General features: G+C 37.0%; 1 protein-coding gene across 5 annotated transcripts in view; it reads right to left on the bottom strand.

The window, feature by feature from the left end:
- Window positions 1-21,477, bottom strand: part of VPS54 (VPS54 subunit of GARP complex) — a 111,567-nt gene extending 90,090 nt beyond the window's left edge. For 2 of the 5 annotated variants that reach the window (XR_007130241.1, XM_047746464.1), the window contains exons 1-4: window positions 21,338-21,476; window positions 4,389-4,481; window positions 3,055-3,210; window positions 1,082-1,323 (exon numbers count right to left, since the gene is read on the bottom strand). Coding sequence is in view for 4 of the 5 variants with exons in the window: in XM_047746464.1 (XP_047602420.1) it covers window positions 1,082-1,323; window positions 3,055-3,190 (378 nt within the window). In the remaining variant the exon portion in view is untranslated. Of the gene's footprint in view, window positions 1-1,081; window positions 1,324-3,054; window positions 3,211-4,388; window positions 4,482-21,337 lie in introns of all 5 variants that reach the window. The other 3 variants (XM_047746468.1, XM_047746465.1, XM_047746466.1) reach the window with 3 other exon arrangements.
- Window positions 21,478-25,018: the final 3,541 nt, after the last annotated feature.

The following is a 25,018-nucleotide window of genomic DNA, read 5'->3' as shown; positions in this document are numbered from 1 at the left end:
GTTAGATGTGATTACTGAAAACGGAACACAAAAACTCTAGACAGCATATGACTATATACATGATATAAAAGTAAACAATATTTATAAGTTCTGTACAAAAATATTAGATAGTACTAAAAATGAACCAAATATTGCATAGTATCAATGCCAATAATATAACCGTATTTAGCCTACTTCCAAATCATAAAAAGAACAAAGTAATCAAGTGAAACAAAGTTAGCTAAATGCAAATTAGGTCTGCTAATGAAAAAAGTATAAAAAGGGATATTATAAAAACATAAATAATTATCCCCTATATAAATTTCTAGATGTAATCTAAAGCATGGTCACTATAGTTAATAATACTGCATTGAATATTTGAAGGTTGCAAGGAGAATAGATTTTTAAAATCCTCATCACAAGAAGAAAAAAATTTTTTGTAAGTATGTATGGCAAGGATGTTAACTAGCATTATGGTGATCATTTTGCAATATATATAAATATCCAAATCATTCTGTTATACACCTGAAATTATTATATGCCAATTATACCTCTGTAAAGAAAAAATTTTAATATCCTTTTAAAAAATGAGGTTTTTTAAAATGAGTTTTTTTAAAGACTAAAATGGTAACCAAAATTATATTGATAATACTCAATAAAAATTAATAACAAGCCTTCTTAAACTAAGCAATACATTCACTTCTTGCTCAGAACTGAGTTTAGAGCAACATTATTATGTCTAAAGATATTAAGACTATCTGCTAGAGCTAGCATGCTCTACTAAATTTTCTATGGTAAATGAGAGACATAGAATCAGTTCTACTCCACTCACTTCTTAAACCTCACAAATCATCTGGGTTTTATTGGCCTAACTGAACAGTTTTGTCCTTGGTAGGTAGGGTGGATTTCATGATGAATCTCTGCACTGTTAGTAAAGTGTAATTCTGAAATATATATATATATGCAACGAATTAAATACAACCCAGGACAGCAGAATGTATATAGACAGAAAAGAATACTATAACCTCATCAAAGATTATTGGTCAAAAATCTACAATAAATCAAATTAAAGATCTTTCTATTACTTTTGATTAGGTATTACCTGAGAGATTTCCTGTTGATAAACTGTAAAATGTTCCTTGCTGATCTGTGGGAGGTAGAATGAAGGTATGACTTCAGTGTCCACAAAGTCCAATCCCCATGTTTTTGTGAAGAAGTCAGATTCTCTTTTTGCTAATCTAGGATCATTTAATGCTGCTGGGAGGTTTACTTTGGAATGATATATAGTCCATCTATGTTGATCTGTAACTAGAGATGGGGCAACACATAAACTATGTGAATCACCTGCAAAAAGTAAACAAGAAAACTCGATAAACTAAGTTCTACATTTGAAACTACATCCTAGAAAAATAAAAATGCTTAGTTTCTACTCAATACAAAGAGTAGAAACTCTTCTGTAAAAAACGTTTTAATGAAAATCAATCTGATTAATAACCTTCAGCTTTCAGCATCAATTGCCAAGAGAAGGAAAAACATGCAAAATAAAGAACATGCAAAATCTGAGAGTTATAGTTGCAGGGTGGGGTGGATGGTAATGGAAGTCTCTCATTAATTCCTTTCTTTAATGTAAAATTTCTCTTTCCTTTTTCAACATCAAAATTCTTCTTCCTTTCTATTGTGCATCTTCTATCCTTTAATACTCCAGATTTTTCAAAAACACACCCATTTTTCTATTGTATTAAGGCAGACACACCAGGTTCTAATACCCTTGTTTGGCTTATAGATGACAGAAATGCTGCTGTGGCATTAACCATAGAGAAAATAAAAACATATAGTCAATTCTTGTTATTCATAGTAGTTTTGCTCTATAAAGTCACTGTAACAAGTAGCAAATACTGAACCATTATTGCTTCTAGGGGAAATACAGGGTTAGGTACCTTCAAGCCCCTGGTCAAAACATTTTCAGCAACTGACCAATTCATAATCTTATTTTGTGTGTGTTTCTGTTTGAAGACACATTATTTAGTATACACTGTTCATTCATTAATACTGAACTCATGGCTCACACCACTATAACTCATACCTAAATGAAATTTCTTCATAAGGCACATACACTGCAGTCTTCTGGTTCTTAGAAACACTAGAAAGTCATTCGGCACTATGTTGGGGAGACATTTTAAACAGCAAAATCATCAATAAAAATCTCAAAAATGCAAAAAATGTGGCACTAAATAGACCACAGAAAGGACACTTGTTTAGAGCATGAAAGCCAAAACAAGAAGGCAGAGTGTTATTTTGTTCAATCTTTTGCTAGGGACATATGCATCAGATAATTCAAATTTTTCATTCCTCTGCATATGGCTAAAAATGACCACAAAAGTATCTACAAGTATTGATATTGGGGTTACGAATAAGTTTTAGGGAGTAGGCAAATTTGCAAACATGGAATTCACAAATAATGAGGCTTCGCTATACTGCATCTAACTAAAAAGTTTTGTATCTGTAGTTTCATTTTCACAACTTTTTTTTTCAGTTTAGCAAGTTACTTCTATGGAAATGCATGAAAAGAACTATATTCCAATTTCCCAATCAACTTACTTCCAAACTATCTCTTTAGTTTAACACTATAAAATGTATTCCTTCAGATACAGCTGACCCTTGAACAACAGAAGGATTAGGGATACAGACTACCCCCTCCCCATGAAGTCAAAAATCCACATATAACTTCAACTCTCCCCAAATGTTACTGATAGTCTACTGTTGAACAGAAGCCCTTCCAATAACATAAATAGTCAATTAACACATATTCTGTATGTTATTATACACTGCATTCTTACAAGAAAGTAAGCTAGGGGAAAGAAAATGTTACTAACAAACCCATAAGGAAGAGAAAATACATTTATAGTACTGTATTTATCAAAAAAAAAAAAAAAAGGCTGCAAATAAGTGGACCCATGCAGTTCAAAACCATGTTGTTCAAGTGTCAAATGTATATGGAATCTAACTGCTCATTTAAAAATAATACAAATCCTCAACAAAATTCCTTAACAACAACAGCAAAAAAAAAGACATTACCTGTGGGTTCCTTGGGACATACATCTGGCAGTGACTGCACAGGTCGAATGTGTTTTGTTGGATCTACCTCTTTTTTAAAGAAAACATCACTGCTGCTTCCTTGAGGCACTGGTGAAGAACTATGGCTTGAAGCCATTGCATAAAATCACCACTCAACTGAAAATAAGTACAAGTAATAATTAAGACACTTAACACAAATCAAAATTTCTCTAAGTATTATGTATACCTCAAATTTTCTTTGAAAAAGACACCTTATCCAAAATCCCTCAAGGAATAAGTACACAATTTGAATACTCATTATTAACTGTAAGAGTGACTCATAATATTCAGTTTACTAAGAAAGTTTTATGTTCTTGTTTGAAAAGTATTCTCTCCGAAGTGAAATATCCTTAGTCTTTTATCCAAAGTGGAAAATAGATACCAAAGCTGTAACCAATATATATTAAAGTTGAAAACATCCATTCATTCAACAAGTATACAGTATTTATGCATTATACCAAAATGGATAAGTGAATGGGTTTTTGAAGTCTGATTTACTGGGTTCTTCACTTACCAGCAGTATAATCTTAAGGAAATTTACTTAACCTTTATGTGCCTTACCTCAACTGTAAAAATGGAGACGCGAGCCCATTTCATAAACATTTTGTAAGATTAAAAGGAATGGATATATGTGAAGCACTTAAAACAATGCTCATCTCAAAGTTAGTGTTCATAAATGTTAGTTAACATTATGATTATTATTACTATGTGGACTATCACTATATTAAATGATTACAAAAGAAGTATGATTCTTCAAAGTGCCTACAATTACATTAAGTAATTAAAACAACCAAAACACTAAGGAAAACAAAAGTTAACCTATGTCTACATTTTTTAGTAAGTCCTAAAAGAATTTGTGGGGCAAAACAACATAATATGAGCTATAGTGTCATGTAAAACTTTATAAATGAAGCAGTACATAATCTGGATACTGACGAACATGTATTATTTTCTTATTGGAGGGTAGATAATAATATATTGCAGAGTATATATATCAAATAGCAGGTATTCTATGAACATTTTTCATTGAAGGAATAAATAAATAAATAAACAGAAGTTTATAGCTGAAAGGGAACTTAGATATCACCTAGTCTAAGCGCAAGGCCCTGACAGACTAGGTAGCTTATAAAAATACATGTGTTTTAAGGAATTTTTAAAAAGGTCGGGGGGGGCCTGGTAAGGAAATCTGGTGAATACAATAAGAGTAAGAAATAAAAAGTAAGAATGGTAACAAAAAGTTCATCTACTCTAACTCCCCTCTAGCTTAGCAAGTTTAGCAGAAAGCTAAAACTTACATTTCCCAGACTTCTTTGAATATCTGTCACAGTCCTCCTAATGCAAAGGAAACACATCCAATTACACCACTCACTGAGACCATAAGAAACAAGCTGTTAAGAAAATGCACAAAGATAAATAACTTCCTCAAGGTCCCTGAACAGAAAGCAAACAATACCATACAAAGAGGTTAAGGGACATGGATAATTTTAAAACAATATGGAAACTGATATGGTTAGAGTAAAATGTTTGCATTGGGAAGTACTGACAATTCATATTTTATTTAAACACACACACACACACACACACACAGTATGGCCAGACAAATTACTCAGGGCCTTGGTTCGCCTGTTGCATTTACACCCCTTCACATTAAGTGTATGGTTGTTTCTGCACAAAAGCATCATATATTTGAAAGAGAAAAATATCTAAAGGATAGGAAATATTGTTTAATACATAATCCTGTATATTAACTGTTTAATAAAGACAATTCTAAATTTGACATTAAGTCTGTTTAACTTTTTTATTAATTTCATCAAATAAAATGGCTAAGCTAAAAACATTTTGACATTTTAAAGAGGAAAACTACAAATATTTGGAAAATCTACTTATGTTGAACGCCCATTGCTTGCGGTCAGAGAAATTAAATACGGATTCCAACAATAGTACACTACTATTTCAATTTATTCTATTTACCATCATGTTGTTTTAACAGCAAGAAGAAATCCTAAGTGCCATCTCAGGAAGCCAAAAACACTTGAGGAGAACATTTGAAAAACACTTGAAAAACATTTCTAGACTCCTACAAATTCCTTCAGCATGGGGGTGTGGGGGTCACCTTGTTTATTTCTTAAAGAATCTGAATTGGGAAACCTATGCAGATTTTCTGTTTTTTCCTATGCCTCTCCTAATTCTTATGAAATGAGGGGAAATCTCTAGCTATAAAGAGATTATGTAAAATTAGAGACTGCCTATGTAGGTGAGTCCCAATTTTAAACCATTTGACTCTCCATCTCCTTCAACCATCCTAAATTCATTAAGATTTCCCCACAGGAAGAACCAAACTTCATATTAATGACCATGTAAGTACAGTGAAGATACTTTGTGTGTGCAATCATTGGTAATAAAATGTTATGGATTTATTCATAAGGCATGGATGCATAAACAAATACAGCAAATCTCCATGGCCTCTAAACCAAACAATTTCAGCAAAAAAATAATCATTCATTGAAAAGCTAAAGAACAGAAATGATGAAGCATCCTAGCAAGAAAGTTTGTCTACTCAGGAAAAAAAAAAATAGCAAAAAAACAAAAACACGAATAAGAGAAAAGGCAAGCTCTAAGCACTAAATGCAGATAACCTCTGACTTTTAATACTTCCACTTGTAACTACATCTAGAAACAAATTTGACATGTAATCAGTAGTCACCTACAATGAGAATCTATAAATCACTTTACCATTCTTCACGTGATAATCTTTTCATAATTCTAACAATACCATACTCAACCAATATCTTCTCTTGAAGCGTTCTTTGGCGTCTCATACCAAATACACCTTTATGTATTTTCTTAAAGATTTTATTTATTTATGAGAGAGAGAGGGAAAGAGAGCAAGAGAGCACACACCAGCACAAGCTGGGGGTCAGAGGGATGGATGGGCAGAGGGAGAGGGAGAAGCAGGTTCCCCAGTGACCAGTGAGCCCAAAGACACAGGGCTCCATCCCAGACCCTGGGATCACGACCTGAGCCGAAGACAAATGCTCAACCCAACTGAGCCACCCAAGCTCCCCTATCTATTTTTATTTTGCGGGGGCGTCTGGGTGGCTCAGTGGTTTAAAGCCTCTGCTTTCGGGCGCCTGGGTGGCTCAGTGGGTTAAAGCCGCTGCCTTCGGCTCAGGTCATGATCCCAGGTCCTGGGTTCGAGCCCCACATTGGGCTTTCTGCTCAGCAGGGAGCCTGCTTCCTCCTCTCTCTCTGCCTGCCTCTCTGCTTACTTGTGATTTCTCTCTGTCAAATAAATAAATAAAATCTTTAAAAAAAATAAAAATAAAAAATAAAGCCTCTGCTTTCAGCTCGGGTCATGATCCCAGGGTTCTGGGATCGAGCCCCGCATCGGGCTCTCTGCTCAGCAGGGAGCCTGCTTTCCTTCCTCTCTCTCTGCCTGCCTCTCTGCCTACTTGTGATTTCTGTCAAATAAATTAAAATATATATACATATATATTTTTTTTTGCGATAATCATACTGAAATTTTGGTCTTTATATAGGTCTCTATTAGACCATGAACTTCCTGATGGTTCCATTTTCCTCTGTATTCTATATGCCTAATGCAGTTCCTGGCACACAAATAGTATTAATAAATACTTTAAAGATGAATGAAATGGGTGGTGTGTAGAACAGATCAGAAGAGAGATGGTAGTGAGAAAGCTACCAATAATCCTTAAGTGAGTAGATAAGAGCATGCACCAGCACAGGATGATAACAAAAGAAAGAAACATTCATTACAGAAGAATTTGCAACGATGAGTAAAATCAGAAACATGTGACTGTCTTTCTTGTAGCTCAAAGTATCTTTTATGTTAAAAGTTAGGTTAAAAGCCTCTATTAAAAGTTCCTAAAACAATGTCATCCCAGAAGCAAGGAGCATACCAAGTGCTCAGACTTTGGTTTCTGAACATAAGGATCCCCTGCTTTTTCAAAGTTTGCATTATGCCACTTTGCTTTTATTAAAAACCTATGTTAGTACCTGTTTCCATTAACCAAAAGAAATCCAAAGAGGATTTTAACTTATCTTTAAAAAGGCAAGAAGCAAAAATTGCATTCAGTGTTTGATTTGCAACAAGCCATTACAGAGGTAGCACACACACGCTAAGCAGCAAGGGTAGCAATGCTTAGCTCCTTCCCTGGATTCAATCACACTCAGCATCTCAGCAACAAACCACTGTACCTTTGAACTGGGCCTCTGAGTATCTGTGCTTTTTCTTGATTTATTCTATACAACCATTATTAATACATGTCCTAAGATACTGTAAAAGCCTAAAACAAACATTTTTCCACATAAATTAATGGTAACTGTTTCTTCAACTTTACACCATTTTAGCTTTACACTTTACATTCCTAAGACTTCTTAGGAATGCTCTGTTTTCAGGGAACAAGTAAAAACTATGCCATTCCCCACAAAGAAACCATGGCTCATTGAAAAAATATCTGAGTCCAAAGCCAGAGCCCTGGGAACTCTTGTGTCAGAAAGCAAGTAAGTGCTCACAGACAGACCAGAAGGATTTGTAAAGAAGGACAAAGGATCAACTTAAAGGGGCTCTCATTGGCCACATGGGGGACAATTTGAGGACTCAAAAAAAAAAGAAAGAAAAGAAAAGAAACCTACTTGAGCATAACCTACTAGAAAAAAAAAAAAAGAAACCTACTTGAGCATAACCTACTAGATAAATAAAAATTAGCAAATGTAGAGTGGCACATAGGGGAAGAGAAAGAGATGAGGAAAAGGGGGCAGAGGAGTGGGATAAAGAAAGGAAATCTCTTCTCTACAGAAGAAAGCCAGTAATAATTGTAGAAGGAATGATTGAATTAGAAAATCACATTTTGTAACCCCAACGTAAAAACCAATTTAGGCAAAAATCACTGATGTATGCTAAAGTTATTAGATTGATCAGAAGAAGAAAACTCACCTGGTACCAAAGTGTTAACCCCACAGATGTTAACCCCTTAGCAAAGCAAACGGGAAAGTATATCTTTAAAATCTGACTGTCAGGGTGCCTGGGTGGCTCAGTGGGTTAAAGCCTCTGCCTTCGGCTCAGGTTATGATCTTGGGGTCCTGGGATCGAGTCCTGCATCGGGCTCTCTGCTCAGCAGGGAGCCTGCTTCCCCCTCTCTCTATGCCTGCCTCTCTGCTTATTTGTGATCCCTCCCTCTGTCAAATAAATAAATAAATAAAATCTTTTTTAAAAAAATAAAATCTGACTGTCACTACCTTAATTAAGTCAACAAACTTGGTATCATTGATAACAGTATGACAACTTAATATTATGTGATTCATGAAATGATGATGTAAAGTAAACGTCATCACCTATGAAGCATTCGCACCAAAAATACCTAATCCAACCTAATTAAGCCTCTAGACTGGGGTTAAGATTGTCCTGTGGACTCCTTGGCAATCTGGTAAAGTCTATGGACACTTTCCCAGAATAATGTTTATATTGCATAAAATACCTTAGAGATTACAAATGACAACTATACTGAGATAAACTTTTTAAAATGCAATATAGTAATTTTTTTGCTTCTAAATTAATGCAAACCTATCTTAATTTCTAAGCAATAAATGAGCAAAAATATTTCAAGGTACCTGCAACAAATTAATGTGACATGAAAATATTTGAAATTTCTACTGGTGACTAAGTTACAAGTAGTGCTAATACCCCTGTGAAGGATTATGTACATTATAAGTAAAGGAAATGCTAAAATCCAGTTAAAGCATGGTTTCTCCACCATGGCACCATGGACATTTTGAGTTGAATAATTCTTTGCTATTGGGTGTTTTCCTCCTACACACTGTAGGATCTTCAGATGTATCCCTGGCCTCTATCCACTTGATGTCAACAACACCCTTCACTCCTGTCCCCCACACATAATTATGACAACCAAAAATGTGTCCAGACAAAGCCCAAGCATGCTGGGGTGGAAGAAAAGAGGGGAGAGGATAAAATCACCACAGGGGAGAACCACCGAGTTAAAATAAAGATGATCATCTGTAAAATGAACATATGGACTGATTAAAGGTGCTAGTATCAATTCTTAAAATAAGTATTAATACAGGTTCATTTCCTTTTTTCCTTAGATAAAAGAATAATCCAGGGCACCTGGGTGCCTCAGTTGTTAAGTGTCTGCCTTGGGCTCAGGTCATGATCCCAGGGTCCTGAGATCCAGCCCCAAATTGCATCAGGCTCCCTGCTCGGCGGGAAGCCTGCTTCTCCCTCTCCCTCTCCCACTCCCCCTGCTTGTATTCCCTCTCTATCCCTCTTTCTGTGAAATAAATAAATAAAATCTTTAAAAAAAGAAACAAACAAACAAACAAACAAGAATAATCCTTAAACTGGGTGGAAACTTACAAAAGAACTTTGGACTTTATCCACAAGACTGGTAAGTCATTATAGACTGTACTCCATCACTCTAGGAGATTATCAGCTTGGAGGGCCAAGGACAGAACCTAAGAGGACTTGAACATTTCTGAAGAAAGAAATGAAAAAAGATATAGGGTTACCTGGGTGTCTCAGTCAATTAAGCACCTGATCCTTGATTTTGGCTTAGGTCATGATGTCAGGGTCAGGTTCTACTTCTCTCCTTCCCCCTCTGCCCCAACACCACCATAACTACCACCACTGTGCGCATGAGCCTGCACGTTTTCTTTCTCTCTCAAATAAAAAATAAATCCTTAAAAAGGAGGGGCAGAGTGCCTGGATGACCCCATTAGGCATCTGACTGTAGATTTTGGCTGGGGTCATGGTCTCGGGGTTGTGGGGTCAAGCCCCATGTTGGGATCCGTGCACAGAATCTGCTTAGGATCCTCTCTCTCCCTTTCCTCTACCCTTGCCCCTGCTCATGCTCCCTCTCTAAAATAAATAAATGTGATCTTTAAAAAAGAAAGATCGATACAAAGAAAAGCTTGTGCTAAAAAAGGAACATCTAAGAAGGTGAGAGAAATATCAATTCAGAAATCACAAATAAAATGGGAAAAGAACCCATCACTTAGATTTGGCAGTTAGGCAGTGACCAGATGTCACTGAGCAGTGACATCAGAAACAATGTCAAGTCCAACAGTAGAGTTGGATGCCAGATTGTAAAAGTTGGAGTGGAACCCACAATTATCTTTGACAAAGCAGAAAAAAATGTCCAATGGAAAAAAAGGCAGTCTCTTTAATAAAGTGTTGGAAAAAGTGGACAGCAACATGTAGAAGAATGAAACTGAACCACTTTCTTATACCATACACAAAAATAAATTCAAAATGAAAGACCTCAATGTGAGATAAGAATCCATCAAAATCCTATAGGAGAACACAGGCAGCAACCTCTCTGACCTCAGCCACAGCAACTTCTTCCTAGACCCATCTTTAAAGGCAGGGAAACAAAAGCAAAAATGAACCATTGGGACTTCATCAAGATAAAAAGCTTCTGCAGAGCAAAGGAAACAGTCAACAAAACTAAAAGTCAACCTACTGAATGGAAGAAGATATTTGCAAATGACATATCAGATAAAGTGCTAGTATCCAAAATCTATAAAGAACTTATCAAACTCAACACCCCAAAAATAAAGTTAAGAAATGAGTTAAGAAATGGGCAGAAGACATAAACAGACATTTCTTCAAAGAATACATACAAATGACTAACAAACACATGAAAAAATGCTCAATATCACTTGGCACCAAGGAAATACAAATCAAAACCACAATGAGACACCACCTCACACCGGTCAGATTGGCTAAAATTAACCCTCAGGAAAAAACAGATGTTGGCAATGATGCAGAGAAAGGGGAATCCTCTTCTTACACTGTTGGTAGGAATGCAAACTGGTACAGCCACTCTGGAAAACAGTACGGAGGTTCTTCAAAAAGTTAAAAACATAACTATCCTATGACCTAGCAATTGTACTACCAGGTATTTATCCAGAGGATAAAAAATAGTGATTTGGAGGGGTACATGCACCCCAATGTTTATAGCAGCAATGTCCACAATAATCAAAACATGGGAAGAGCCCAAGTGTCCATCAACAAATGAATGGATAAAGAAGATGTGGTACATATATACAACAGAATATTACTCAGCCATCAAAAAGAACGAAATCTTGCCATGTGTAACATGGACAGAACTAGAGGGCATTACGCTAAGCAAAATAAGTCAGTCAGAGAAAGACAAATAGGATTTCACTCACATGTGGAATTTAAGAAAAAAACAAATGAACAAATGGGAAGGGAAGGGAAGATAAAGACAGAGAGGGAGGCAAACCATAAGACATTCTTTAATATAGGGACAAACTGAGGGTTGCTGGAGGGGAGGTGGGTGGGGGGTATGGGGTAATTGGGTGATGGGCATTAAGGAGGGCACTTGATGTAATGAGCACTTGGTGTTACAAGCAACTGACGAATTACTAAATTGTACTCCTGAAAATAATACTACACTATATGTGAACTAACTTGAATCTAAATAAAATCTTGAAAGAGAAAAAAAAGAAGTTGGAGTGGAATAGGTAGGGAAATTAAAAAAACAATGGCTATACTTTCAATTATAGGATTACAAAACAGAATATATACTAAAATCCCATTTGATATAAAACCTTTATATCACTCTCTCTGTATACACATAATGTATAAAAAAGGTATACAAGAAAACATTAATTATCTGCTTAGTGGCATAACAAACCTTTCCTGACCACCATATCTAAGCACATTCTCTCCCCTTCCCTCCCTCCATCCAACACACACACACCCTGATTCTCTATGACTAGCACTTTAGTTTGTGATCTTTATACTACTTGCTCAAATTTTAACTGATTATTTACCTGTTAATTTTCTGTCTCCCCCACTATACTGAAAATACTTGTTACTTATTTCATTCACCTTCCTATACCACCGTTAGCAGAGTCTAAGCAATTGGTAAAACACATGAAAGTTCAATAAATGAATGAACAAGGGAACTAATATCATGGATAAAGAGGTAATAAGAATAAGCCACTAACAATGTCTTATGTAAGTTCATGCATTTAAATAATCTAAAAATACACAAAGTCAAAAATACATTATCTTGTTTGTATAACATTACCTTTCTAAAATGTTATTCTAGACTCTCTACATTCTTATAACACAGTATATATAATATACTTAAGAAACCTGGCCATAAAGTGAGTTAGACAGCTATTATTTATTAGCTGTGTGACTTTGACAACTTTCTTATCTTCCTATTTCCTCATTTGTAAATGGGACAACAGTATCTTTCTCATAGGAATGTTGTAAAACTTAAATGAAATGTAACTTACGTAACCTATATATAAACTAGTGGCACAATACTTAGCACACAGGAAACATTCAATAAAAAACTGCAACTATCACTATTTATTATTATAAATATCTTAAGTATTAACATTTGGACATTTAAACTTTAGGTTCCTGAGCCTCCTCTATCAGTGTCCTCTGCTTGAGTGCCCTTAGTTTTTGGAGAGAGGAGGCAGCAAATTTATACAGCCAGATATAATTTACTATCAGAAAAGCTGCCAAAGAATAGAACAGTGGTCCTCAAAGCCATGCTAGTAAAAGGAGAGAAAAAAGAATAATGGAAAATGATGTTGAAACTAGAAAACATGTGGCCTGGAACAGAAGCAAGTTTAATGACAATACTACGCAAGAGAGGAAGGAGGAGGGAGAGAAGGCAAAGAGGCAAGAAGTAATGATTTAGAAAACATCTAGATAAAGGTAAAAGTTGAATCCATGGGAGTAAAGTGGATGAGATAAAAATTACAATCTCTGAGTTGGAGGGAACTTTAAAAGATAATCTGGCTCCACTCTCTACCTAATATATGAACCCTTTCTACAAGGGCTTTTTGCCTCATTTGAAAACTTTTAACAATGGAGAACTGACTACTTCAAATGCAGATTATTACTATAAAACAACTATAATTGCTTTAGGAAAATAATTCTTTCCTGTAGTGTACAGAATCCTGCCTCCCTTAATTTTCCATTGTTATTCCTAGTCTAATTACATTATAGGAATAAAAGAAAATACTTCTAGTCACAGGAAGATAATATTACAAAGAAAAGGTATGAAAAAGAAATAGAGGGCTAATGAGAGCTCAGAGAAAGAGGAAGGGCAAATACACTTACAAGGATAGGAAAAAGAAATCAGAAATACCATCCTAATAGAAGCAAGGAAGAAGTGTCCAGGAGGAAAGTGTGAACAGCAGTGTCAACATGATGCAGTAGTCAAGTAACCTCGACTATCTTCAGTAAGGATATTGAATTAGAACGTATTAGGACAGTGGTTGGGGCAGAAGCCATACTCCAAGATGTTAAGTATTAAGTAAGTGATGAAGTAATAAAGGCAACAAGATCAACATCTCTTTGGTGATGAAAGAAAAGTGACTAAGAGTTGAGAAAGAATTTTTTTAGGCCATGGGAGACCGGAGCACATCTGTAGGCAAACAGCAAGAAACCAATTGAAGGGTGAGATTAAAGCGGAACAAGAAGGGGCACCTGGGTGGCTCAGTTGTTAAGCGTCTGCCATCGGCTCAGGTCATGATGCCAGGGTCCTGGGATGGAGCCCCACCCCAGCTCAGCGGGAAGCCTGCTTCTCCCTTTCCTGCTTCTCCTGCTTGTGTTCCCGCTCTCGCTGTGCTTCTCTCTGTCAAATACATAAATAAAATCTTAAAAAAAAAAAAAAAAGGAACAAGAAAAGGTACTGGAGAGAGAAAATGGAAGGGGAAAGAAGAGTTAGATATACATGGGGATTGGCAGTATGGTGGTGAAGGCAGAGAGAGAACAATCACACCTGGGGACTTTTATGCCCCACCTTGAGAAAGACAGGACTTTGTCAGGCAACAGTGAGAAAATGAGCAAGCAATACAGAAAATTTGCACTCCATCCTACTTCTCTAATTCTCTTCCAGGGAGCGAAGGGGGACAGAGAGGAGAAGGGGGCAGGGAGTGGAATCAGCTGGGACTTGGGTACACTCCCACCCAATGTGGGAAACATGTTATCAGTGAAAAAAGGAAGGATGGCAAGGGAGAGGGAAGACAAAGAAAGAAAGAGAGAGGGAGAGAGAAAGGATTACATTTCACTAATATCTGACTAAACACTACGGTTCTTAATTGCTTACTTTCATTCAGATTATTCTGTTGGTCTAACAGTCTAGAAAAACATGTCTGTATGAATCAGTGAATGGATGAATCAATGATCCCCATTATGAGGATGAAGAACAGATTCAAGAGTAATTTGGTTTCAGACCATTTAGCTAATAAATTGTGAAGATGGGATTTGCACTCAGATCTTCTGATTCTAAATCCCATGCCTGTGTCTCTATATTATACTGCCTCTCTAAAACACCAAAATCTAAATTATTTCACTATACTGCCTCTCATCCATTTCAGGCACCCAGTACTTTCTTCTCTTCTGTCTTCTTTTTCTCCTTATTAATTACTGATCCTATAACAATTAGTTACACTAACAAATATTTCTGTTCATCTTATATTAAAAATAAATATAGCAATAATTATCATCTGACTGTGGTAAGATTTTTTTAAGACTTGACTTCTTTTAAAGTTTTTTTAAATGTATTTAACTAATCTCTATACCTCCTGTCTCCCTCTGTCTGTACCCCTGTTCGTGCATGTTCTTGTTCTCTCTCTCTCAAATAAATAAAACTGTCATTTTTGTTCTTAGGAATATATTAATATATAATTTCTTCTAACATTTTTAAGGTAGGGTAGTTTATACAAATTTTATTTTAAATCTACTTTTTGTTAAGCATTTTAATATGTCTGATGGTTTACATATTTAAGACATATACAATACCAGTAACTTTGAATGAATGATTATAGATTTATTTGCTAATCAATTACTTCAAGTCTCCCCTGCATGTTCAATTCTCTCCTCCCTCATCCAACTTCAATCTATCTTTGCTTTGTTCCTAGCTGCAGAACATCAGAGAAAATTTATGTAGAACATCAGATTATAAATGTATAAATTCTAACCTGAAATAAGGCCCCACTCAGCAGTCTTTTCACTGATTTATCCTGCTCTTTCCCAATCCTCACAGTATTTATAACAAACCTTCATTACTCTTCTCACGTCCCCAAGTTTACTTTCATCAATCCCATGCTCAAAAAGTAATTGTCTTTTTACTACATACCAAAGGAAAAAAAAGTCCTCATATAAGATTCTACCCTCCATATCCACACATACCAAATCCTCACAACTCTTAACCTCTGGGGTATAATACTGTTGTGTACTCTTGTCTAGAGTTAATCCCCCAACCAGTTGTTCTTGATCTCACCTCTTCCTACTTCATCTGAGACCCTGTTGTATTAATTATTCCCTGACCTCCCTCATCTTCAGTATCATTAACCCACAAAAAAAAAAAAAAAAAAAAAAAAAGGTTCAGGTGCTAAATTAAAAAAGTTCTTTCCCTAAACTCTATCTCCTCAGGCTACTTCTTGCCTCCCCTTCACTGGCAAGCCTCTGCTGTGAGACTCTCCTACCAAAAGTACTTCTTTGGTCCTAACCTCACTCAACTTTAAAATCATCTTTCTTAAAATTCAAATTTGATCAGGTCACTCTCCTTAAGTCTTCTTCGATCATGGTGTATATATCAAGTCTATCAAGTCCAAAAACTCCACAACCTAGGCCCAATCTACCCTCAGTTTAGCCAAACTGAAACAACAACATCAACAACAACAACAGAACAAGAACTTTCTTGACATAATACATGACTTCAAAATTTTACTTTATTCACTCCACAAAATGTCATAAAATATGATGCATACAATATACATACACAAATAAACAACTTCAAGTCAAAAAGCCAACTATTTGAATACAAAATTCCCGGGACGCCTGGGTGGCTCAGTTGGTTGAATACAAAATTCCCCAAATCAACAACACTTTTTGCCATGAAAATTCCCCCAAATCCCATTTTTTTAAGTTCACCATATTTAAAAACAAAAAAACAAAAAACAAATACCAAAAAAACTACCAATATCATTACATGACTTACCTTTTTTTTTTTTTAAAGATTTATTTATTTATTTGACAGACAGATCACAAGAAGGCAGAGGCAGGCAGAAAGAAAGGGAAACAGGCTCCCTGCTGAGCAAAGGGGGGGGGGGGATGCAGGACTCTATCCCAGGACCATGGGATCATGACCTGAGCCGAAGGCAGAGAGGCTTTAACCCACTGAGACACCCAGGCGCCCTTACATGACTTATTCTTAATATTGTCTCTGACTATTCTAACCTCCTGCTACCCTGTAAAAATACTGGCTCGCTCAAGTTCTGTTACCTCAAGTCTTAATTTTGTATGATTGTGAAGTTGACCAGTTAACAAAATTCTAAAAGATTACATTCTTCCCCACTTACTTCATGTGTTTTAGTTAATTCAACTCTAAACACTAGAGCACAACTATGGATCACTGGACATGGAGAAAAATCAAAGCCTTTCTTTTTTTGCAAAAAGATGTTGAAAAATAACAGAAAAAAACAAATCTAGAAAGAGGTTAAGATTTTACAAATAGTGAGTAGGCTTTAAAACTCTATTTATTCAGTTAAATCCTCACATCTGAAGAGCAATTACTAGTGGTAGAATACCCTGTAATTATAAAATAAGACATGAATAGAGGAATTGAAGACAGAGGAATTATTCCCATCAAGGAAATTAATCCAGATAACCATAGCTTACTCTTGAAAAGACTAAAACTTTTTATACAAATAAGTCACTACTGAAAATTTTAATTCTGAAATTATATATTTTCATAACTTTTCAAATAGCATATTTTGAAAACAGGTAACCCTTTCCTGATAACTTAATTTCACCCTTATAATCAGTTATTATACTGTGCTACAACAGTGATACTTTCAGGCGCTACTGAAGGAAATCAATTTGCTCCTAGAGTAAAGAATTTGGAATTTTTGGAAATTTTGGTGATCATACTAGTTCTTTTACTATTTTGTTATCAATATATTTTAGAATTTCTCTCTTCTCCCTAGAGATACTACAAGCATTCACTGTTCTCTGCCTCGCTGTCTATATTTCCGACTTTGGTACCCTCTATATCCCATTCTAATTTGATTCTTCTGAAACAAGTAACTTTTATTGAGGTATAACTGACATTTAACATTATATTAGTTTTAGGTGTAGTAACTAATTCTTGTACTTGACATAGCATCTAAACACATATAACCCTCATCTAATTCTCACAATCACTATATAATCACTATATAAGAATTATCACTATTCCTATTTCATAGATGAGAAAATCAAGGCTCAGAAAGATTGAGTAATTTATCTAAGATAATAAAGCAGGTAAATAGCAAAAGTGATCCCAACTGTCAATCTTATCTTCTTCCATCACCAAGTTAAGCTTGTTAAAAACAAATTAAATGAAAATAAGTAAATAAATAATAATTTTAAAAAACAAATTAAATGAGTCAAAAGTGGGGCCCACAAGAATGAGAAAAAAAAGATGTGATTCATATATGACCTCTGAATCTTTTTGGACATTCACAATATACATTACTAAGTAATTAATTAAAAGAGCTTACTTTTCTCCTTTTTTGGTAGTTGAAACTACCAGGAAAAAAAAAATCACGTCTACATAAAGAAAATACAATTTTATCTATTTCAAATTCAAAAAACTATGTACCAGTAACTAACAATTCAAAATATAATAACAGTTCAAATCTGCAGTAAAACAAGGCTTTTGTATTTTCAGGAAAAAGAATTTTTTCTTCAGATTAGGAGATACCTATCTGTGTTGTGTCATAATTAGATTGCCTTCTACTTTTCCCTTAACTGCCTCCCACTGCAAAAAGAGAGTTGCTAGAGGACCTAAAGGGTTAATCTAACATACTAAACAGCACCAGTGAGACTTATTTTCCCACCTGGTGGGAGTTAAGAACAATAGGTCAGACACTCACTGGAATAATGCAAACTACAGGTTTAAAACAATACCAATGACATTTGGGTGGATAATTCTTTGTTGTATAGGGTGGGTGGGATGACATAGGATGCATGCTGTGCATTGTAAGTTTAGCAACATTCCTGGCTAATGGCACCCCAACTTCAGTTGTGACAACGAAAAAGCATTTCTAGACACTGCCAGATATCCCTTGGAGGGCAAATTCACCCCTGATGAGAACCATGAGTTTAGATATGAGGGCCATGGATCTTTGAAAGAGGAGGCCAACAACCAGCCTTGTTAATCTTAATGCTTTCAAATTAAAAATTCATATTTTGAAAATGAAATTAAGAATAAAATGGTAACAGTACAAGAATATACCTAAATAATAAACAGTATATACCATCCTCCTTTAAATTAAAGCATTTTTAGAGAATTTTCTAAGATGTATTTCATCTATGTGGATACATTAGTCTCCCCACAACCCTCCATCCTGAAATGGGGAAAAACGTCCAGTTCTTTCCCAACTCTGCTAGAAAAATGTCAGTCACATGCACACATAAGAGAACTTAACAATTCTAATTAGAAATCCCCATTTCTTGCCTTACATGGCCACACTGTGGTTCCTGAGCCACAATCCTAGAGATTCAAGCTTCTACTCCAGAATTCTTCATATGGTTCCTGCCACCTTTTTGTGAATCAAGCAGGAAGTACGATAATGACCTTTAAGGTCTTCTCTAATCCTGATATCCTAATATTCCAGGGCAAAGATACTCAAACTTTTACTTGACTCCCAGCTAATGAGAATACCTCTTGAGATCACTGAAATCATTCACACTAACTTTCTTTCTCCACACTTTAATCTATGCTGAATATAACCAAATAGAATGTCAGTTGTTTAGAACATGGATTATTAACACCAGTGATCATCTGCTTATTCTCTGACTCAAAATATTTTAAACATGTAAGCTGATTTTAAAAGAAACACTTCAAAAAACTATGAGCTGATACCATTTACATGCATGAATCACAAAAGAAAAATATTAAGATGGAAAGATTAGTGGTTGCCCAGGTCGAGGGTGGGTGGGGATAGTGGGGGAGTACTATCAAGGAGCAGGTTTCTTTTTGGGGTGATGAAAATGTTCTAAAATTAGACTATGACGGTTTTACAACTCTGTATATATATTATAAATCATTTAATTTTACAGGTTGTTTTTTTTTTTTTTTAAGATTTTATTTGACAGAGATAGACACAGTAAGAGAGGGAACACAAGCAGGGATAGTGGGAGAGGGAGAAGCAGGCTCCCCATGAGCAGGCAGCCCCAGGCTTGATCCCAGGACTCTGAAATCATGACCTCAGGGGAAGACAGACTCTTAACGACTGGGCCAAGCCACCCAGGCACCCCTAATTTTACACTTTAAATGAGTGTGCTTTACTCAAAGTTGTTTGTAAAAACTAAAAGTAGGAAAAAGGAATTTTAAGCAACTTTCATTGGTAGGAAAAGGAATGTGATTAAGAACAAATTCTGCAAAGTTTGCCATTTCATGAGTTATATAAGATTTGATTTTAATTCTGACATAAAAACTTAGTACCTATCCAGAAATAAATTTTAACTTTTCCAGAAAACATACAAAAATTTAATCATCTTTTTCTAGCAAACTTTCAATAATTTAAAAAGAAAAACATTTCAGAAAGCCAAATGCTAGAACAGCAATGCCTCTACAAGACTAAAATATATCAGTAAAATCAAGAAAACATGAAAAGTCTTTATAATTCTGTGATTCATTCTTCACAAAGAAAACCATTACAATATTTTTCATTTCTTTTAAAAATGATCCTGTAATGTCTGTCCTGGTAGTGTAATAATTTTTAAGTTAACAGGGCATAATTTTAAAATAGCCAAATCAGGGGCGCCTGGGTGGCTCAGTGGATTAAAGCCTCTGCCTTCGGCTCAGGTCATGATCCCAGGGTCCTGGGATCGAGCCCCGCATCAGGCTCTCTGCTCAGTGCAGAGCCTGCTTCTCTCTCTCTCTGCCTGCCTCTCTGACTACTTGTGTTCTCTGTCAAATAAATAAATAAAATCTTTAAAAAAAAATAAAAAAAATAGCCAAATCACAATAAAACTGCAAACATCTAATACCCCAAGCCACAACTATCAATCACCCAAAATTTGCATATATTGGTCATTTTTACCAAAACCTTTCATGAGCAATGATGACCACTATGAACCATCAAGTAATACCTATTTCTAGGAAATCAGACTCTGACTGCAAGACTAATATAGACAAATCCCATCATTCCATCTGTTCCACCAAAACTGCTTAGGAATCAAGGCTCTTCAAAGTACTTTTCCAATTAAACTCTCCAGATTTATAAAAGTCAACCTGAATGTCCACCAAAATCTTCAGTTTAAGTTACCACAATAATGCATTTCTCGGCATACTATATCGTGGTATCATTTGCCTTGTCAGCATTTACTATTAAGATTGCCCTGGGGTTTGCCAATTAAAAACAAAAAACAAAACAGTCCAAACAATTTAATTCCTCGAAAGTAAGGGGAGCCTGACTCAATAAAAGCCAAAAAATAAAGCCGGTTAAAAGCGAATTAAAACAAAACTTGCAATGCCGGGTTAGTCAGTCAAAATTCTAAAACACCATCCTGAACTCTACACACGGACAGACCAAGTGGTTAGTTATAATGGGTAGCCAAAAGTTCCCTTGTCAACGACGGGAGAACAGGGGAGGCCTGCTTTTGTACCAATGCACAGATGGAAAGAAACAGAACTGAAGAAAATTAATTACCGAACAAATTATTGCAAGCTAAATCGTCAAACTGAAAAACATCGAGTTTTTATGGGGGGGGGGGGGTAGCCTTCCTTTTTTTCCTTAGCAAGAAAAACTATTTTTTTACATTTAAATTATTCCAGTAGGCTCAAAAGGGGGTTAAGGGCCCGGCTTGGGGGAGGGGGCAAAGTTTGGGGGCGGCATCCAAGGAGGGTAATGGAAGTTCCAAAGCCTGGATCCCAGAAAGGGGCGAGACGTGGGACAGCGGCGTTTTCGGCCGAGGACTGGAAGTTAGGAGAACAGCTGCGGGCCCTGATCCCAGAGCCGGACCGACAAGGAAGAGGAGGCGGCGGACAGGGGAATGGAAGCTTCAGCGCCCGTCAGTTGTGACCGAAACTCTGTCCGCTTCGGGCCGGGGAGGAGACACAGGGGGTGGGGTCTCGAGCCCTCTCCACCGGAGGTCGGGACGAGGGTGGGCCGCGAAGCGCTGGGGGCCGGTTGGGGCCGCCCCGACACCTACCTGCGGGTCCCGGGCAGCCGCCCCAGAGCGAGGCCTAGTGCATCGCCGCCGCCTCCAGCCCTCCACGTCGCGCCGAGGCTGCTCCGCGGCCGCCGCCGCCCGGAGCCCCGCCGGGCCCGAGCCCGGCTTTCCGCCCCCGCCCCCGCCCAGCGCTGGCTGGCCCGTCGGCCGGGGAAGCACAGGGCCGCCCTCCCGAGCCCAACTCTGCTCGCGGGTGAGAGGCGGCAGCGGCGGCTCCCTCACGTCTCTCCCGGGTGTCCTGTCAGCCAGCAGTTTCCCCCGGGTCCGCAGCGCCGCCTCCGCCGCTGCTGCCACCGCCTCTCCCACATCCCCGGCCTCCAGAGGAGCCGCCGCCGCGCCGCGCCGCGACCACTACCCCTAGCGCTTCTGCTCCCTACTCCACTGCTTTCCCTCACCCAGCCGGCGCGGCTCGGCCCGGCTAGGTCCGGGAAACAGCGCCGGAGGCCGCCGCGAGGCCGCCGCAGCCCCCAGCCCACAATCCACCGCGCGCCTCCGCTGGGGCGGGAGAGCCGCGGCCCGGGCCAGGGGGGAGCGCTCGCCGCCTCGTAAGAGGGGCCAGGGCGCGGACGCCACGGGCCAAGCCGGCGTTCCCCGGGAGCGGGAAATACCCCCGCGCGACTCCTCTGCGCCTCCTCTGATAGTCCTACACGCAAAGACCGAAACCCACGCTGAACTCTACTTTTCCCCACGACCCTTCCCCCACCCGAGTTCTCAAGAGCACCCAGAGGCCGCCTTCCGCCTGCCCTGGGACTGGCCCGCAATTCCTCAGCGGGGCCTTCGCCCACCCTCAGACCAACCGACACCAAACGTCCCTGAACCCACCCGGGACCTATTAAAGTAGTTACTTCCACAACATTCCACCTCTCCTCTCGCCCCCTCAAAGTGAATACTGTTCAGAGTTTCCCAAATAAATGTCCTTTAAAAGGTTAAAGGTCATCCCCTCCCCAACAAGCCACTGGACTTTGAAAATAGTGTATTGTCTCTCTGTTGATACCTTCCCCCACCGAGTCGTTCTCTTAAATTTTCCCCTAGTTCCAGGCCTTTCTACCATCTATCACACTATTCTGGCACGTAAACCGGTTATTGGGCTCTTGGACTGAGATACTTAAAGTGTTTGTGTATTAATACCTTCTCACTGTGATTGTTAACAATAATACAATTCAGCCTGGTGTTTGAGGGCTTGCAATTTTAATTCAATAAAAGAGCAATCTGCAAAAAAAAAAAAAAGTCTTAGAATATTTTTAAAAAGAGAAAAAAGGGCTCTCAATCATTTGTGCTTATGTCTTAGTTTTAGGAGGATTTCTCTCAATTTTGAAACTATTCCTTGCCTGAAAATATCCACCAAAGTTTCAGGCATTTATAAACCCGTCTGTTTAAACAAATCAAAAGTGAAAATGTACCTCTTACAGTAGGGGATTTAAAAAAAAAAAAAAAAGTTGATGCACGTTTCATTTCCAAGAAGTCACTTGAAAAACTGCAAACACAACTTTGTGAAATATTTTACCCACTAAAAAGCTAAAGTTGGGGAAGAGAAGACAAAAGAGATAGATTCAACAAAAATGGTTGAAAGGAAATTCGTACCTTATGTTTTTCTAAATTCAATCCATTCTCTACAATTTTATAAGGAGAGGAAGAATATCAACCCCCAATATGAAATAAATTTAACTACAAAGTAATAAAGAAGTCCTTCTAGATCCCTGACCTCATATAAAACCAGATGAGTTTTTATTATGAAAATATTAATGAAAGCTTCACCAAATTTCATTCAAGGCCAGAAAGGAAAATAATTTCAATTTAAGTCTAGAATTGATTTACAGATTATACTAAGAAATGTATTTAGCTTATCAATTTCCCATATTTTGTACCTGATACAGGAAGTCAACAATAGCTCAAAAGCTGTCTTAAACATAGTGGTTTGGCCTTTTAAAAAATATTTGTATTGAGGTGAACCATGAGAGACTATGGACTCTGAAAAACAATCTGACGGTTTTGAAGGGGCGGGCGGTGGGAGATTGGGGGAACCAGGTGGTGGGTATTAGAGAGGGCACGGATTGCATGGAGCACTGGGTGCGATGCAAAAACAATGAATACTGTTACGCTAAAAAGAAATAAAAAATTTTAAAAAAAAGTCTCGGAATTTAAAAAAAAATTAAAAATAAAAAATATTTGTATTAATACCCCACCTTGTTCCAAAAAAGATTCCAGGTTGCTCTAGTTGGCACTTGAATTAAATAATAACCGTGAGATATCTCCTAGACACTAGAACAAGACAGACTGGTTTGCTTTCCTAATTATCCATCTGTAGATAACATCCCATAGAAAGAAATGCTTAATTTTTTCAGGGATTTAACAAGGTGTTTACTTTTACTTTGCCACAGAACAATTCATAATCATGAATCTAAACAGAAAAGTAAATGCTGATGATAAAGTTTGCTGAAAAGAAAACAAAACAAAACCCTATTAACTGGACAGGTAATTTAAAGTTAGATAAATTTCAAATTAATTAATATGTTCATTTGTTACTCTTGAATCACTTCATTAGATATGCTTAATTTGGGGGCGTCTGGGTGGCTCAGTGGGTTGGAGCCTCTGCCTTCGGCTCAGGTCATGATCTCAGGGTCCTAGGGAGCCTGCTTCCCTCTCTCTCTTCCTGCCTCTCTGCCTACTTGTGATCTCTGTCAAATAAATAAAATCTTAAAAAAAAAAAGCTTAATTTCATTGAGTCAATCATTAGAAAAGCCAAACAACAAATAAATATGCATAGATCCATTATTAGTGTTCATTTCCAGAAAACACAGATTACAGAAAATTAAGAAAAACTGCTAGAATCATGATTACCCTCAAAAGAAGCAAATATGAAGAAGATATTAGCTACCATATTATTAACACTATGTTTGGCATAGTATTTATTAAAACTATTAAGAATTATGAATGGTTATGCTCATTAGGGTTACATATTCTCACTAGCGAGAGAATGGGCAAATTTTCTGATGCTGTAACTCCTATAGAAGATCTATGCTTATATTTACTATATGTTCAGTGCATATTTGTACAGGTAGCAGTAGTGAGATTAATGTGTCTATTCAATCAATGAACACCATCTTTAATGACTTGTTTGACAGAAACTGTACATTCATATGCCAATATAAATACAGAAGGGAAAGGGAGCACTGGTAGAAGAAACAATCAGAAAAATTTTGCAATTTAGTCAGACATAAACACTAACCTGTCTTTTTTCCCCACTATAGCAAACTTTAAATCTATCAAATAGAAACCCACTCGAGTTCTCTAACCTACTCTATAAATACATATAATTATATCATGTGTTTAGTACAAATTATCCTTGATAAGCAGAATATACCTGCATTCATGAACCGAAAGTATTACCCTGATAGTAGTTTCATCACAGTTTTGTTTTTTGATCCAATGCCATGAATTATTTTTTCCATCATATTTAAGCTATTTTAAAATGTTACAATGTTTAAAAATCACACTTTATAACAATGTAATTAGAACCTAAAACTATGTTTTGCTAAGTCTTCATATCTATGTAGGACTATCTTAAAGTAGGAAAGTTTCTAATTTACTTTGAATATGGTGTAAGATGTTAAAGCTATATGTGGATATAAGCACACCACTAGAAATTTTACATTTCATGTG

Source organism: Lutra lutra, chromosome 9 (assembly GCF_902655055.1).
Source record: "Lutra lutra chromosome 9, mLutLut1.2, whole genome shotgun sequence".
Lineage (NCBI taxonomy): Eukaryota > Metazoa > Chordata > Mammalia > Carnivora > Mustelidae > Lutra > Lutra lutra.
Note: the sequence above shows the minus strand (reverse complement) of the source record. Positions and strands in the feature narration are given on the sequence as shown.